This window comes from Trachurus japonicus, chromosome 19, assembly GCF_045865225.1.
Source record: "Trachurus japonicus isolate A0001 chromosome 19, Traja_1.0".
NCBI classification, from domain to species: domain Eukaryota; kingdom Metazoa; phylum Chordata; class Actinopteri; order Carangiformes; family Carangidae; genus Trachurus; species Trachurus japonicus.
Window position 1 is genome coordinate 16575878 of NC_140925.1, and position 18097 is coordinate 16593974.

At 42.0% G+C, this 18097-nt stretch overlaps 1 protein-coding gene across 2 annotated transcripts; it reads left to right on the forward strand.

Annotated features, from left to right (window-relative positions):
• The first annotated feature begins 1255 nt into the window (after positions 1-1255).
• Positions 1256-17690, forward strand: bms1 (BMS1 ribosome biogenesis factor). 2 transcript variants are annotated; one of them, XM_085760992.1, is made up of 23 exons: positions 1256-1350; positions 2242-2422; positions 3433-3623; positions 4979-5058; positions 5281-5469; positions 5586-5728; positions 6848-6969; positions 7059-7252; positions 7908-8050; positions 8153-8736; positions 9328-9429; positions 9749-9900; positions 9996-10077; positions 10296-10375; positions 10678-10875; positions 11024-11212; positions 12344-12524; positions 13935-13993; positions 14719-14841; positions 15163-15310; positions 16112-16287; positions 16393-16554; positions 17280-17690. In XM_085760992.1, exons 2-23 carry the CDS (start codon positions 2250-2252, stop codon positions 17505-17507), a joined length of 3699 nt encoding a protein of 1232 aa, XP_085617118.1. In that variant the 5' UTR covers positions 1256-1350; positions 2242-2249; the 3' UTR covers positions 17508-17690. The 2 variants fall into 2 exon arrangements, with proteins under 2 accessions (XP_085617118.1, XP_085617119.1); XM_085760993.1 differs by having other exon boundaries at positions 10681-10875.
• Positions 17691-18097: the final 407 nt, after the last annotated feature.

Genomic DNA, 18097 nt, shown 5'->3' on the forward strand with positions numbered 1-18097 from the left:
GAAGGTGAAAATGGGTCATCCAAAGGACAACAAGCTCTTGATGTTAAAGAGAGGAAGTTCAAAGGCTTTGAGAAGCAGAGAGGCAGCTCAGAGTCTCCTGGACTCTTCATAACAAGATGCTAATGACAACACTACTGACAGCAGAGAGGACAAGGAGAGTGATGACAACATGATGGCTGTAATTAGATGGTAAGATTAAAAATGAAGGACAGGGAATTTGGTCAGGCTTTGGTTTGTTAACATCAAAGCACGGGGAGGAAGTATTTTTCAGGACACAATTATTACTTTACATTATTGCTTTGTCCTTTGTCTGTTTGCATTATTACATTTGTCTAGCTATCCAGCTGTGGTGCTGAGATCTAAGGTTGTTTTCAGTTCAGTCTGCTAGCACCACCTACTGGTACGAAACCTGTACTGCAATTCCATCAACTATTTCTCAGATAGATAGATAGTGTTTTTTGTTACAGGTTTGATTACGAGGTTGAAGATTTTGGCTAAAAGTAGCCAAAAATCCTTAGCTAAGCCATGTAGCATCACATCACTTTGGGGAATCATGAAATTATAATATTTTTCAACATGATTGTTTTTTCAGCAGTTGTTTAACTTTCATTTACTAGCCTATATCTATCTATCTTATACAATGGACACTGTTCCTCACAAAAAAACAATGAAACAGAAAAGATGATAACACTTTCTTGTCTTTACCTTATGGTCTTCTAAAGACTGCTGTGATGTCACTTGAGTGTTGAGGATGAACCATTACTTTTAAAACGGGGGGATTAGTATGCTGTTACAGGGTTGAACCCAAACTCTCTCTCTCTCTCTCTCTCTCTCTCTCTTTTCTCAGATTCTTGTATTGTTTTGAAAGTAGTCAGGAATAGGCATATTATTATATTTACAAAAAAATAGGTTAATTGCAATTTTTTACTTGTTTTAAATTCAATGAAAAAGTGATTCTGGTCAATGGGGACATATTTGGCTCTCATCTAGCCCACTCCCCATAAAAACACTATAGAAATAAAGATTTCTATAGTTTCTGTGTTTTATAATCCAAAGACACATGGATCTTTCAATTTATGGGTTTTAAATGCAAAAAGTATGTTTCGTTTTCGCTTAGATAATAAATAAATAAAACTAAAGGAGTAGCGCTTTGGCCTCGTGAGACCACGTTCCTCTCTCTCCACCTGCAGGGGGCGCCACCGCGAGGGGAACCTTTTACAGTTTTGTTTCCACTCGGGTCACTTACGAAGTGACACTTCCTTATACATCCGGGTCGGAGGTTACAGCGCACACGTGAAAGCTGAAGAAAACAGGCACACCGGGAGCGGACTGCAGCCGCTTTATATACAGGTATGGATAAAAATAAAACCATTTGTGTTGTTTTGTGTAGCTGTTAGGAAGACGCTTCCCGCTGCGTGCGTGTTTGTGTGTCCGTACATGGCATGCACAGAGACTATGTAAACAGCAGCATAGCAGCATGGACCCAGAGGACTCACTTCATTACAGATAAACATGGCCAGTGTGTGTCCTCCTCTGTCCTGCTGAGCGTGACAGACTGAGTCCTCGCCTGGACACCGCGGTCAAACACTGTCCGGGTCCAGGTCTTGAGCAGCAGGACGGTCAGCTCACTTCACAGCCTCTGGGCTAAATTGCTGAGGGTGCGTTCAGGGACCAAAAGCCTCTATCATAGTACAGTATTGTGTTTTATGTTGTAATTTAGCCTACTGTAGAACAATGTGCAGGCATGTGTTGTTGGCCAGGTAGCCTATTTAGCTGCAAGGAATTTGCTTTAGTTATTGGTGACAGGCAATATGACACATAAAAGCATAAGACACAAGTGCATAATATATGATATGTATGACAAATATTCAAATGTAAAGAAAATGTACAATAATACATAGAATGAAAGTAGGCATTATATTCAACCTCCGGCCAGAAGGGAGCATCTCTGACCGTTTGTGTTCAGGGTGGGAGGGGTCAGCCACAACTAAACATGTGGTGATGGAGGAGGTGAGGATGGATTCAATGACAGCTGAGTAGAATCCATCCCCATTATGCATCTTTGCGAGTATGGACAAATATGCCTACTCAAATCTATGATGCCTTACTGTCAAAGAGTCTGAATAATTTCTGAGATTGTATCAACGTGGGGGCGGAGGGGTAGGGTGAGGAGCAGTTCACCTTGTGCTGACTACCTGCTGCTGCTGTTACAATGATATCTTGTGTGTTTTTGTTCTCCAGTGGACAGGATGGACGGGAAGGTGAAGGAACAGAAGCGACATCAGCAGAAGCACAGCGGGCCCAAGGCGGAGAGGAAGAAGTTCAGGAAGCAGGGAGGCTCCACAGAGCAGGATGAACGCAAACGCAACCCCAAAGCGTTCGCGGTTCAGTCTGCGGTCCGCATGGCCAAGACCTTCCACAGGTCAGTACTGCACCACGTCTCTCTCACCCGGTCTTTGGTCACATGGTGGAACATCAAACTCTGTACCACTTATTAATGAGTCTGGCGTAAGAACAGTCAAGAGCACTGTAATGAACACCAGGGCTGGACCAAGCCTCCATGGAGCCCTAAGCAAAATTTTATTTTGGGTCCCTCTATTACTGCCAATAATACTGAACATTGATCATTTACACACCTGCCACACACTTATTTCATTTTTCTAATCTGTCATTATGAATCATCATCCTAGCCTGGCATGTTTTCACAACTTGTCCATGACAGTGTTTTGGAGTTGTTGGATTGTGTATTTGATGGGTTTGATGGGGGAAACCAAGAAATCCCATTAGCCTCCATAGCGTAGCTCTGAGCAGCTTGCGGCTCTGCTCCGCCGTTCTAAAAATAGCTTGCACCGACAATTAAAGGTAACGAACCTACTCTTATGACTATGGGGATTATGGTGATGGGCCAATTTGATGTTGATGTTGAACTATCCCTTTAATATTTAAAATGATATAATAATAAGTGGGATACTGAGTGTCGTTTAGGCCTACTAAAAGTAACAAAATAAACCAGTAGATAATGCATTTACTGAAAACACTTATTTTTGGTTTTAAATAAACTGCAACAGCAATGTGCAACAACAACAATTAAGGGTTTTTGTAATTACGCAGGATTTCTCGAGGGATCGACAGAAGTTACGCACTACAGATTTAAAAAAGTGAATTGCTCTTTAAGGCCGCAGGTGCTTAGTTCATTTATGCCTTGAGCAGGCTTTGATAAACACAAACGGGAGAAATCAAAGAAACAATGTGAAACTAGAATGGCAACTCTCCTGAGGAAACATGCCCTCTGTCACTATATTGAGGGAAGTATTTAAAACCTCCTTGATCTAAATGTAACAGTTTCTCACTCATCCGTCATCCATCCATCTTGGTGCAAATCCAATCAGCAGTTTTTGTGGGAAGAAAAAACCTCATGTGTTTTTTCCTCAGGGCTCAGGACATAAAGGCTAAAAAGCATCACATCCCCCTTGTGGACCGGACTCCTTTAGAACCTCCTCCAATTGTGATTGTAGTTGTCGGGCCCCCCAAGGTGGGAAAAAGCACACTTATCCGCTGCCTGATCAAAAACTTTACCCGACAGAAGCTGGGGGACATCTGTGGACCTGTCACCATCGTCTCCGGTGAGTTGGGCTGATGATTTCTCAGTAGGTACTAGAAGGCAACATGACCCACTTCCATCAGTCCACCGAACCATTAACTGTTAGTGGTTTTACATATTATTTTTGTTTCCATTAGTTTTAAATATTGTACTCTGTTCATGGTAAAAAAAAAAAAAAATCTTCTTATGCAAATTGTAAATGCTTATATATTGCTTATCACATATGTTAAGGCTTCGATATGTTAAAGGGATAGTTCACCCTAGAATGATATTTCGCTCATTATCTACTCACCCTCATGTTGACTAAGGGCTGGAAGAAGTTTCAGATTCCTCCGTGGCTTCTCTGAGTTACAGGGGGTCTCGGCATAGCAGTGCATGTCCATATAACGGTTGCAAAGGGACACCGGAGCTCTTCGTAAAAAAACACACACAAAAAAACATCCAAATACCTCCATGATGCTCGTATGTCCGTCTTGTGCTGAAGCCCCAAATTGCGTAATTGTCCCGAAAAAAATTAAATAAGTCTATATTTTAAGCTTGTTTGTAGCGGAAGCTTCTCGAAGCTCCTCTTCCTGGTCCGTCCAAATCTCGCGTGATTCGCAGTAACCGCACTGACGCATGCTGACGCCGGCGCAAATCACGCGAGATTTGGACGGACCAGGAAGAGGAGCTTCGAGAAGCTTCCGCTACAAACAAGCTTAAAATATAGACTTATTTAATTTTTTTCGGGACAATTACGCAATTTGGGGCTTCAGCACAAGACGGACATTACATACGAGCATCATGGAGGTATTTGGATGTTTTTTTGTGTGTGTTTTTTTACGAAGAGCTCCGGTGTCCCTTTGCAACCGTTATATGGACATGCACTGCTATGCCGAGACCCCCTGTAACTCAGAGAAGCCACGGAGGAATCTGAAACTTCTTCCAGCCCTTAGTCAACATGAGGGTGAGTAGATAATGAGCGAAATATCATTCTAGGGTGAACTATCCCTTTAATAGGAGCTGTTCTGCCTCTGATTAGACCTGACACTAGACACATGGCAGGAATAAGAGAACAGAGACATAGAATGGTTTTCTATTCCGTCTGTTTGTCTGGGCACCATTTAAATATTTTATGATTATTACAACAATCGTTTGTAGTTATGTACTTTTGTCTCCCCCCTCTGGTTGTGACAGTAATTACACAAATACTGTTGACACCCGTCTGGCCTCAGTCCTTTCTCTTCACCTCTGATAAACCAATTGTTACTGGCTGACCTAAGTGCGAAGATTTAAAACTCTGTGATATGTACAGAGATGAATCTGGAGCTGATAGATGGATATTAATTTAAATGTAAAAGCCCTGTTTTAATAAGTGGCTGCTGTTTATTTCCTCAGGAAAGAAGCGTCGCCTCACTTTCATGGAGTGTAACAATGACATTAACACTATGATTGACCTCGCAAAAGTGGCTGACCTGGTAAGTTTTTCAATTCACAGTAAACAAGTTCATGTAATAAATGTATGAAGAAGCTGAAAATGAGAATTTAAGCAGTTTTGTATGATAGTGTCAGAGATGTTATGTGACTAGGTGATGATGTTGTGCTGTAGATGAAGCTCCAGACTTTTGTAAACAAAGTGAGTTGCTTGAAGGATGAATAAAGCATAATGAAAAAGGCTCACCGTGTTTCTGTCTCTCCAGGTTTTGATGCTGATCGATGCCAGCTTCGGCTTCGAGATGGAGACGTTTGAGTTTCTCAACATCTGTCAGGTGCATGGCTTCCCTCGTATCATGGGCGTGCTGACTCATCTGGACTCATTCAAGAACAACAAGACGCTGAGGAAGACGAAGAAAAACCTCAAGCATCGCTTCTGGACAGAAGTCTACCAGGTAAAACCACACACTCACAGCCTCTCTGCTGTAAAGCTGCTCCTTGTGCTCATGTTCACCATCCTGTACAATGAAACAGTAGTTTTACATATGTGTTTTGTGTTTGAACCTGTCAGGGGGCCAAGCTCTTCTATCTGTCTGGGATGGTGTATGGTGAATACCAGATTCAGGAGGTGAAGAACCTGGGCCGCTTCATCTCTGTCATGAAGTTCCGTCCTCTGGTGTGGCAGACCTCCCATCCCTATGTGTTGGTGGACCGGTGAGTGTTGCCCTGGACACACTCTGCTGGGATGGATGACACATAGGAAATTTTTATAAAAAGCATAATTGTAGAATTAAGGCTCCAATAGTGGCCAGTGACTGTCGGCTACATTATGTTATTGCACCAAATCTGCAAACATGAGCTAAGGCCTTTCTTACTTGACCTCATTTATGAACTATAATTGGCTATGATATAACAAAGAAAATTAATTGTCCACCCCTGGTTTAAAATCTTTTTCCCTCCAATGTTTTCTTTTTAGTTTTAAATTAGCACTCTGTTTATGCAGTTTTGGTCTTTCACATCAACAAAGATGCTGATCCATTACAGGAAATCACACACACATGTAAACTGGAGTGAAGGATAAAATGTATAAAGGAAAAATGGCTCCATTTCCACACCTGAACCTAAGTGTCCTACATTTAACAAAAGGGCTTTGTACACAATACAGCAATATATACAGGTACATACATTTTCAAGGCTGTGATCAATTTTCAAATGTTTATTATTTATAAAAGAAGAAACAAAGAAATCAATAAAGAAACAATAAAACAAATTAAAATCTAGAAACAATCTATAAAGAAATCAGTGAAGAAATGAGTGATGAGTGATGTCAGTCAGACATCAGATGTCAGTCATGACGCACAAAGTGAGTTGAGTTGACTAGTTGATTAGTCTGCTTCTTCATCCGTCTCACAGTATCTCATAACAGATGCATTCCATCATATTACAGAGAAGTGTGATGGTCTTAAATAAAATAAATACAACAATGTAAATGTAACACACATTGCACAGCATACACAACAAGGGAGACAACCATTCAACTAGTTGAGATGAATAAAGTATATAAATATTGAAACCTTTTTCCGACACTAAAGACAGCATTTTCAGATCTAGCCCCTGGAAAAGTCAAATGTAGAGTATGAGATAAAGTTGTTCTTTTACAACAATGTCATTTTTTTGCATGGACTGAAAGCCAATTAATCAGCTGATGAATTGCCTATTGTCTATAGAAAGCTTCTCCTGCTCCAAACTGTCGTTATCAGACATCAGTCGACCTCTACTTCGTACCCAGTTAATTGATTGTTTTCCCCCAATGTTCTCTCTGCATTGTCACAGTATGGAGGACTTGACTGACCCTGAGAGTCTGAGAACAGACCCAAAGTGTGACCGCACTGTGTCACTCTACGGCTACCTCAGAGGGACATATTTGAAAAACAAAGGCCAGGTCCACATCCCAGGTAAAGAAGCGTAGTGCTGATTAAAAGCTCCGTGTGTTTCTTGGTGAGTGTGTGTGTGAGAGATATGTTGTGTGTTGTCTTCTCTCCAGGTGTGGGAGACTTTCAGGTGGCGGACGTGAACTTCCTGCCGGACCCGTGCGCTCTGCCGGACGCTCAGAAGAAGAGAGCGCTGAACGAGAAGGAGCGCCTGCTCTACGCGCCCATGGCCGGGGTCGGGGGCGTCGTGTATGACAAAGACGCTGTGTACATCGACGTTCCTGCTAGCCATGTGAAGCAGCAGCAGGTGTGTGTATGTTTGTGTGTGTCCTCTACATCTGATCAGTCAGGGTTTTTTGTAAAAACCTGCAGTTTGAGGCAGTATTCACCTGCTTAAAGTTTGTCCATGTACATCAGTGTTGGGTATGTTACTTTTAAGAAGCATTTAGTTACACTTACTAGATAAGTAACTGTTGCGTTAGTTCTTAACCTCCCTAACCTCTCGTTTATCTGGAACTAACCAACTCGCAACTAACCAATGCACAGGCAGACTCTGTGACGCGCTGTATCACTCCGCCTGTTCGGATCAGCGGTGTGTGGAAGAGGTGAGAGTGATACAGTGTGTCGTGGAGGAATACTGAGTGAGTTGGTTAGTTCCAGATAAACAGCTTTTTTCGGACTAGTTGATGGACTAAAGAAATGTGTATATAACGTCCACTTTAATGGGTGTAATATTATTTTGTGACGGGACTTCTTGATTCGAGTAACGGCACATTTTATTGTAATTAACGGTAACAGTGTTATAACCTTCTTTTTACAGTCTATGGTTATAACGGGAGAAACAGTAATTTTTTTGATTAGTCGTAACTGAAAAAGTAGCGCTGTTAGTTGTTCCCATCACTAATGCACACTTAATGAAGTGTTGTTGTACCTGTGGGTCACATATTCTCCATCTGGCGCAGGAGGAGGTGCGTCCCACCACAGAACTGGTCCAGTCTCTCATCGACACGCACGCCACCCTGGATGCAAAGATGGCTGCCAGTAAAGTGTCTCTGTTCAGCGGCTCAGGCACTCTGGACCCCACAGACATCGACGAGCAGAGCGAGTAAGTCGCCACACAGCTCCAGTCTCTCTCTGCTTTTTGCACAACTCCAGTCAGTAGTGACGTTAAACAGAGATGTCTAAACACTTCTTTTGTTTGTGTCAGAGAGAAGCAGGGTCTCCAAGAGAAGCGGGTCTGGGATCCCAACACGCAGAGAGAGAGGAGGGCGGTGGTCTTCACTGGAGAGGAAGGGGAGGAGGAAGAGGATGACGACGAAGATGATGATGATGAGGAAGAGGAAGTCGGTAGTGATGACAGTGACCAGGAGGAGGAAGAGGAAGAGGAAGAGGAGGAGGAGGAGGAGGAGGACGGGGATAACATTTCTACGTTCCTCAAAGACATCAGAGACAAATGTGAAGGGACAGCGAAGAAGGCACCGGACAGCGCGCCGCCAGTAAAGAAACAGAAACTAGAGGGGAAGAAAGGAGAAGTGATCGCTGAGGTGCCGGTGTTCGCTGACAGTGAAGACGACCTGGAGATGAGTGAGGAAGAGGAGGAGGAGAAGGGGGAGGGCGGGAGAGCAGGAGACTCCGGACACTGCTCTGAGGAGGACGAGGAAGACAGTGAGGACGAAGAAGAAGATGATGATGATGAAGAGGGGTCTGACGATGAATCCATGGAGGAAGATGAAGATGAATCTGCAGTGAAGGGAGACATGGCGAGCGAGAGCGAGGAAGAGGAAGAGCAGGGTGAGTCAGTTTTTTATTCAGTTCAGAAAGACGCTGATGCCACTTTATGTCTCTACTGACACCTGTCCACTGTGTGTCTGAGGAAGGGTTTGTTTATTGAGGATGTTAATTAAAGGGATAGTTCAACATTTTGGCAAATTGGCCCATTGCCATAATCCCTATAGTTTTAGGAGTAGGTTCGTTACCTTTAATTGATACGCGTCTGCAGCAGTTTTTCGGCAAGCATTTGCCTCGTGTATTTGATGTGTTGATGAGGGAAAACTAAGAAATTCCATGAGCCTTTGTAGCGTAGCTCTGAGCTGCTCGCAGCTCTGCTCCGCCGTTCTGAAAATAGCTTGCACCGACAATTAAAGGTAATGAACCTACTCCTAAAACTATAGAGATTATGGCAATGGGCCAATTTGCCAAAATGTTGAACTATCCCTTTAAGTGAAACAGAGCAGATTATTTTGGATCAGTGATGTAAGGCCTGAACTGAACTGATAACACAACAAATTTAGCCACAAATATCCCAAAATAACATTTTAGCTATAGTTTTCTGATCATGAGCTGTGTGATGCTGAAGGTCCTTCCTCCCGTTTCCATCCTCAGGTGCTCTAAGGTGGAAAGAGGATCTGCAGAGGAAAGCATCAGAGGCGTTTCTACGGCAACAAGAAGCTGCCCCCAATTTGAGAAAACTGGTTTATGGTTCAGGTAACTGATGTCCTTTTTGTACTTTAACACAGGATTCATATTATCATTTCAGAGACATAGATTTGTATTAATTTACACACAAATATTTATATGAAAGAAGGATCGTTTAAAGTATGTTAAAGTGTACATTAGCAGGTTTTTACTGTTTTGTCCACCCCAGTTATTCTCCTTTGAGAGCAGGTTAAAAGACAGAAACTCCTCTCTGTATAATGCAGTACAGATCAGCAGCATCACAGCATCACAGCACACAGCCTCTGAAATGATGAGACAGTTCACATTAGAGCTGGGTGTAAGTTTTAGTTTTGCTCTTGTTTTTCAGTTGTGGAGGCAGGTGATTCGGAGGAGGATGAGGAGGAGCTGGGGGGGCTGTTTCGAGTCAGTCGCCCTCAGACGAGCAAAAGGTTCAAGGCCAATGCCGTGGACTGCTCCCGCTTCAACCCCGACACCTCCCACAACTGGGACCTGGAGGAGGTAGGGCTGCTTCTAATATTCTAATAATAATCACATTTTTTTTTTCATTCAAGGGGTTGAGATAACATAATGATTTGTCTCAATGTATCTGTCAGATGTTAGACTCCATCAGAGACTGCTTTGTGACGGGGAAGTGGGAGGAAGACCAGGATGCAGCCACACGCCTGAAGGAGGATGGTAAGAGGAGGATATCTGAACTTTAGACTCATTTTCTCTGGGCCTTTGAGGATCTGCTCTACATTCAATATTGACTTAACAATTTGGATGTGAGACATTTAGTTTGGAGCAAAAACTGTGTAGCATAAAATCCTTTAGAGGGGAGCCCCAACTTTGTTTCTGCACACAACCTTGCAGCATCAGAAGTAAAAATCCATGCTTTGTTTTGATCTATCCAGAGGAGCTGTATGGAGACTTTGAGGATCTGGAAACAGGAGAAGTCCACAAGGGTCAGAGTGGGCAGAAGGAGCAGGCTGAGGTATGTCCAAGATCAAGATAACTTTCCCCTGTCTCACTGATTTAGTGTAGTTTGTTTGTTTCCTTTCCTAAATGTACATGGTGCAAGGGATATACAAGTATTTCACACTAGTTTCAGGAGGATGGCAGCTCTCCTGTGGTTTACATGGCTCTGCCAGTGATTTCCAATGAAACAGTGACTAAGCACATTTTAAGCTGCAATCCACCGTTTGAGGATTGGCAATATAATCCCCCTCAAGCTTAAAGTCAAAATCCGCTCTTCCTCAGTCGGGTTAGATTTCATCTTGTGCACTTTATCATCAGCAGAATAGCGACGAGGATGACGAGGATGACGATGAGGAAGCTGAGGAGAGTCTGGTGAAGGTGGACGATGACGAGGTCCAGAAGAACAAGCGCCTGGAGAAGAAACGCAGACTGAAGGAGAGATTCAATGCAGAATATGACGACGGAGACGCCACGTACTTCGATGACCTGAAGGAGGAGCTGCAGAAGCAGGCTGAGGTAGACTATCCTAAAATATCACCCACCCTACACTGGAATATAGTTATAGTTTCTTTTTTTTCCATTTTATGATTTCTTAGTTTCTATGATCTGATTTTTTTTAGTGTATAATTTCATCCTATATGTGTTTGTATGTCTTGTCTCTCAGCTGAACAGGGCTGAGTTTGAGGACGTGGACGATGAGACCAGAGTGCAGTACGAAGGCTTCCGGCCGGGAATGTATGTCAGATTAGAAATCCCCTCTGTCCCCTGTGAATTTGTCACCAACTTCGATCCCCATTACCCCATCATCCTCGGAGGCCTCGGCTCCAGTGAAGGCAACGTAGGATACCTGCAGGTATGTGTGCGGTGGTTCATGCACGACCGACAGCATTTACGTAACGTTTTTAACATCTGTCAGATCATTATTCTGGCTCTGGACCACAGCTGGTTCACTCTTGCTGCTCTCATATTGTTGCTTTCAGCTGTTTTCACACACACAGCTGTAAAAAGCCACTGTCCACTAGCTGCTACCAGAGAACAGTAGACAGACACCAGAGAGCAGCTGGTGAATGTGGTGGAGCATTTAGCAGCTAAAGAGCCTGATAATAACTCCACATGATGATCATGTTGCTCTGTAACAGCTGCATGTGGAAGTAATCTAGACAGATTAAAAAGGCACTTCTGTATTTCTGTGTAATTAACATGATTAAGTTCATTAAAGGGATAGTTCAACATTTTGGCAAATTGGCCCATTGCCATAATCCCTATAGTTTTAGGAGTAGGTTCGTTACCTTTAATTGTCGGTGCAAGCTATTTTTAGAACGGCGGAGCAGAGCCGCAAGCTGCTCAGAGCTATGCTATGGAAGCTAATGGGATTTCTTGGTTTCCCTCATCAAACTCATCAAATACACAATCCAACAACTCCAAAACGCTCTCGTGGACAAGTTGTGACCTGCACATTCACCACGCTATGAAATAATAACAGAACGTTACGAGACAGAGTTGTTTTTGAGGTAAATTCATGCAAAATCCTGTCGGGGGCAGTTTTTCAGCAAGCAGTCTCTGCATTTGCCATCTGTCTGTGTTGAGACCAATCAATTGAGGATCTTGCAGCGTTAACAGCGTTTTGCTGAACGATGCAGTGTGTTTCCCTTCGGACACAGCAGAGACAGAAACACAAAGATACTAAAAACACTGTAGCTGTGGACAATGTCCACTTGGCTGAAGCCTTGAAGCTGAAGCTGAGAGAACAGCAGGAAAAACACCACATGTGAATTTTGTTCCTCATCATCTCCATTGAAAAAGCTTCAGGAGGTGATGTGCTTGTGAATGTTGTTGTGGGAAAACCCACCACCTGGCAGTGTTTACTTCAGTGATCCTGGGATCAAACCCCACTGTGTTCAGGCAGATGTCTCTGATTATCTTAACTCCTTATCAACCAAACTCATGTCAGGCGTAATGTATAGTATTTGTGTGTGTGTGTTAGATGCGGCTAAAGAAACACCGCTGGTACAAGCGCATCCTGAAGACGCGGGACCCCCTCATCCTGTCCCTGGGCTGGAGGCGCTTCCAGACCATCCCCCTCTACCACATCGAGGATCACAACGGACGCCACCGCCTGCTCAAGTACACACCAGAGCACATGCACTGTGGAGCCTCCATCTGGGGTGAGACACGGCTAAAGAGCTGCCGACTGCTGGTGTATGAATGACTTTATTTTTACATGCACAGTAAGACATTATTCTGATCAGCAGATGGCCAAATGTGAAGGAAGTCCATATTGACAGCCAGAAGATATTGAGAGATTAGTATTATTATAGGAAACAGTCAATTTATTTTCACATGAGCGACCTTTATACGCAGATTAGAGCCAAGATAGAGGCCACATTGGTTTTTCAACTGGTCTATCAATGTCTATGCAAATATATATGGTATCAAAAGCCACAGTGAGATCTAGACAAGGCAAGGCAGCTTTATTTATACAGCACATTTCATACCAAGGGGCAACTCAAAATAGTAAAAATTGGAAACATTAAACAATTAAAAGCAAGACAAAAAAGAATACAAGAAAGTACAGGAAAAAGAGAGAAAAAAATATATAATAAAATTAAAACTGGACTAAAATAGAGCATAAAATATGAGTTTGCAGCATGAAATATTGATTTGTATTAAAACAATTAAGTAGGAGAAACAGACATGGAATATGGGATGGAGGTACAGAGAGGATTATGGGTCTTAGAATCTCACAGAATAAGCAACTAGGTCCAACATCAACTCTCCCAAGTCATCTAAATATAGCCAGTAAGGTGATCTAGAGCACTACACTGTGGAATGGTGGAGGATGAAATGATCATAGATATTGATATGGGATGTCAATACATTTTGAAATGTATCCATAGATTTACAAAGAGCTCACAGAGGTTTTGCAGAGGTAAAACAGATAGAAGAGTGTGTGTCTCCCGTTAGAGCTCGTGCAGAGTGTATTTAAAGACGGCCCTGTTCAGAGGTGCAGAGAATGGGAGGAGGGAGCGGGGGCCTGATTTATCACCACCGACTGACCACTGCAGCAGAGGAGGCACTGCCTGAAATGCAACATCCGCGGAAAGAGTAGAATCTGCATCACTGTTAAATCTCACACACACAGTGAGAGAGGCTACAGAGGAAACACAGACAGATGAGAATAATTGTTGTCTTTCAGTAGTAGTTTAGGCGATGAAAACACTTTGATTACAGCAGGGAAAAAATGTAAAAAAGATGTGTTTAACATCACTCTCGAGTGGCTCTTCATTTTCACATGATTTAATTTGTGTTTCCCTGCAAATCAGATGCACTGCGACTGAACCCATATATGCAGTGTTTGAGGTGCTCATGTACAGTGACTGTTTTTAAACAGTGTTAATAAGTAATCTGAGACCTGTGATTCATTACAATTGACTCCATAAAACAAATGGAGTCATTTCTCACTCTGTAATTAGCCTTTTGTTCCAGCACTGTTGAGAAAGTCTTTGAAGAAACGTTTCTGTCTAAAATGATCCTCTCCATGTTAATCACCTTTTATTCTGTCTCCCTCATTGAAGGTCCCATCACTCCACAGGGCACCGGCTTCCTGGCGGTGCAGACGGTAGCAGGGACCAGAGTGAGTCTCAAATCTTTAAGTTTAAATCTGTGTCACATTTGTTACATTCAGTTAAAATATTATAGATTATGATATGGAAATTACGCTAGTGTTTAAATCCCAGATGTAGTAACCTAAAAATCCAGTAATGTATGAAGTATTCTCATGGTCCTAATTTATGGGTCAGTGACAAGATGTAACTTAATGTCAAGTGGTGTAACTGGTATCTTTTCATAAAAATCGAACTGTACACAAGAAAATAAATCTGGCTCAAATGTGGAATAAATGTAATTCACTTAAGCAATGCAACACTATGTAATAAATGTAACATAATTGGTCATGCAATATTTAGGGGGGGAAAAATGTGTTTTTAGGATATGTCCTGCTCAATATTGCCAAAATGCATTGCAATTTAAATAAGGAAATACAGCAAAAAAGTATTTCAATTTAATGTTTTCAGAAGAAAGTATACTTTTTTTTATAAGTACGCTTTCATCCACTGTACGTGGGTCAAATATTTAATTTTTTTTTGTGGTTACACCATTAGACATTTTCAGGGGCATTCAGTCTGAATTTTGTTAAAAAGATGCAAATATCATTTCAAATGACATAAAACCAACATGAATACAAATGCACATTTTAACAAATCTGATGCTTTTAATACATTTTTTTTAAAGATATTTCTGAATTGCTTATCTTGCTAACCATGTGTTTGGTGTAAATCAATTCCTGTTTTCTCTCTCCAGGCTAATTTTCGTATTGCAGCCACAGGTGTGGTCCTGGATCTGGATAAATCTGTGACTGTAGTGAAGAAGCTCAAACTCATCGGTTACCCCTACAAGATCTTTAAGAACACATGCTTCGTTAAGGTAAGGAAAACTGCACCCATTAGGTACAAATCTGTGAGTGTCACCATGAAGTTGTTGTGTCTCCCATCAGAGAAATGTATCTTGAGTTTAAGGAACAATCACATAAAGACAGAAATACCACTATAAAAGCATTTTCGATAAATCGAGCCATCTCACAAAATAACCAAACACACTTTTCATCTTTATGTGTGGCGTGGGAGGCAGCAGGGTTTTGGTTGTTGGAGCTGAATTTGAAAAGCCGGTGGAGCATCACGGCGTGAAGAGGCAGAATTAATCACACTACCAACAAGTACCTCCATTGACCTCTCCCTCTGCTCACAGGGCATGTTCAACACCGTGCTGGAGGTGGCCAAATTTGAAGGTGCTTCTGTGCGAACAGTGTCAGGAGTCAGAGGTCAGATCAAGAAGGCTTTGTCCACGCCACCGGGCGCTTACAGAGCCACGTTTGAGGACCGCCTGCTCATGAGTGGTGAGCGCCTGTTTTACATTTCATAATAGGTTCCTGCACATTCTCAAGCTTTCAATCCCGTTGGTGATCCTAACATTCCAAACATACCAAATCTTTTTTTTTTTAGTCAAATAAAGATACATAGAATTTTTGCATTTTATGTTTTATTGTATTATATTATACTAGAATATTAGTATTTGTATGATATATTTAGAATATTACCCATTTAAGTGCATACATGCATGGTGTTAAAAAGTATAAAACTGAGAAACTTAAGAAGTAGAATGCATTACGTTTAATGTGTATTTTATGTTATATTGTATGAAATTATAGAATATTAGTATTTGTATGACATATTTAGAATATTTCCCATAACTGAATATTATGCATGAAAGTATAAATCTTTAGAAGTAGAAGGCATTATGTTTAATGTGTTGAAAGAATAACTGTAGCTGTGAATCTCAAGTACATGATAAGTCATTATTACATGACCGATTTTCAGTCTGACAATAACATCTGCATTTCCTGAAGTCGGTATGTGATGGCTTCATCTGCTGCTGTTGCTGATTGACTTGTACAGTCACGCTGTACTGTGAATGATGTAGGAAAGGAGTCAAAGATTCTAGGAAAAAATGTTCCCATGTCTACGTCGACTTCAGATTCAACAAAACAGAGCGCTCCATCTGTTGGATTTAATTACCGCTCATCTTCGTCATGATTGTCTGTAATTTAGGGCCAACTGTGCAGAGGTGTAACAGTAATTAATCAAACAATGTCTGGCTGTGTGTTGATGTGTTTGTGTTGTGCGACTGTGTGCTGCAGACATTGTGTTCCTGCGCTCCTGGTATCCTGTGACCGTCCCTCAGCTCTACAACCCTGTCACCTCTCTGCTGCTGCCTGTTGGCCAGAAGGACAACTGGGAGGGCATGAGGACCCTGGGGCAGCTCAAACACGACCTGGGCGTCCGTAACAAACCCAACGCAGACTCTCTGTACAAGGTAGACTCAGTCTGGTGGATCTGTCAACTGCAGTTATAACAAAGACATTCACAAATCCTAAACCCTGACTCAACACGTGAATATGTGTCCTCTTCTTCTCTCCAGCCGGTAGTACGAGCCCAGAGGCACTTCAACCGGCTCCACATCCCCAAGGAGCTGCAGAAGGCCCTGCCCTTCAAGAGCAAACCCAAACAGATGCAGGCCAGAGGAAAGACACCCAAAGACCTGCAGCGTCCCACTGTGATCCGAGAACCCCATGAGAAAAAGGTGTGCAGAACATGTTTCTACAGTCTGAGAAGAGCAGCTGAGCCGTGGTTGTTTGTTCATACATTGTTTATAATCAATGATGGGAATAATGGCTTTACTAACAACACTACTTTTCTCAGTAACGAGTAATCAAAAAAGTTACTGTTTCACCCATTATAACGCCCTTACAGTTACTGACGATAAAATTACTCGCCATTACTTGACTCAATAAGTCCTGTCACAAAATAATAATATACCTGTTTAAGAGTATGTTGTATACACATTTTGCCTCAGTCCATCAACTAGTTGGAAAAAATCTATGTCACTTGTGCGGAGCAATACTGAGTGAGTTGGTTAGTTCCAGATAAACGGGAGGTTAGGGTTATGGTTAGAGGGTTAGGAGGGCGAGTCCAAGTAATTTGACATATTTGAGCAATAGTTACTTTTCCTGGTAATTAGTTTATTTTATAATGTAGTAATTCAGTTACTAACTCAGTTACTTATTGGGAAAAGTAACTAATAACTATGAACTAATTACTTTTTTAAAGTAACATAGGAACCCAAACAGTAGCAGGGCTGTTTATAATGGAAAACAGATCTGACCATGTACAGGACAGATAGAAGTGATGGCAAAAACTATGAAAAAAGAGCAATTTTGTTGTGGATTCATTCAACCACGAGATGACTTTGCACTGCTCTCTGCAGTAAAACTTGACCCTATTGTTTTTCTTGTCCCGTTCCTTTAGGTGGCGGCCCTGCTCCATGCTCTGACCTCAGTTCACCACCACAAGAGGAAGAAAGCCCACAAGGTGCAGCATGCCAAACACAAGGAGTTCCTGCAGCAGAAGGAGAAACAGGAGGAGGCCAAGCTGAAGAGACAGAAGGAGGCACGCAAAAAACTGTACCGTGTCATGGGCCAGGCGGACCAGAGGAAACAGAAGTCCAGTCTGAAGGGGGCGCAACAGGACGATTGATGCTCTGTGTCTGGATGAATGAGACAAACCTCCGTGTCTGTCTCTTTGGACTCCTAGCATGTTTTTTTTTTGTAATTCTGGCAGGTTCATTTTTATATACCTTTCTTGATTTATTGAGATAAAGATTAACTGTAAAGAAAAAAGTGACTTTTGGAGCTTATTTTAATAAAACATAATAATGAACACTGAACAGAACTGTGGTTTCACTCCAGCTAGTTTCAACTGTGTATCTAGTGTCACTGATTGTGTTGGAGCTGTCAGATGTTATTTTATGAGTTCTTTCTCTCCATTATCTCTCTCTCTCTCTCTCTCTGTAATCCCAGTAAAAAAACAAAAACAATTACTAACTACAGACAGCAGCATCAACATTTAGCTTTGTGAATTTTATAACATTTCTTCTCCAGCATCCAAGGTTTTCACTGAATTAATGGCACCTCTATGGTGTAAATACTACAAGACATAATCAGTGTAGTTTCCGTGTCCATGTTTTATTTGTCATTGGACAGTTGGATTTACAGTGTGTGTCTGTCTACTGAGACTGCCGACCTTTTAACACAAAACATTATTTGAGTGTGGGAAAACCTCGTAAT

Excerpts from the sequence above, each read along its gene's own strand:
- bms1 (XM_085760992.1), top strand. The coding sequence starts at position 2,250 with ATGGACGGGAAGGTGAAGGAACAGAAGCGACATCAGCAGAAGCACAGC. Across the intron at positions 10,876-11,023 it reads AGCTGCAGAAGCAGGCTGAG|CTGAACAGGGCTGAGTTTGA; the intron begins GTAGACTATCCT and ends CTTGTCTCTCAG. Across the intron at positions 11,213-12,343 it reads GCAACGTAGGATACCTGCAG|ATGCGGCTAAAGAAACACCG; the intron begins GTATGTGTGCGG and ends TGTGTGTGTTAG.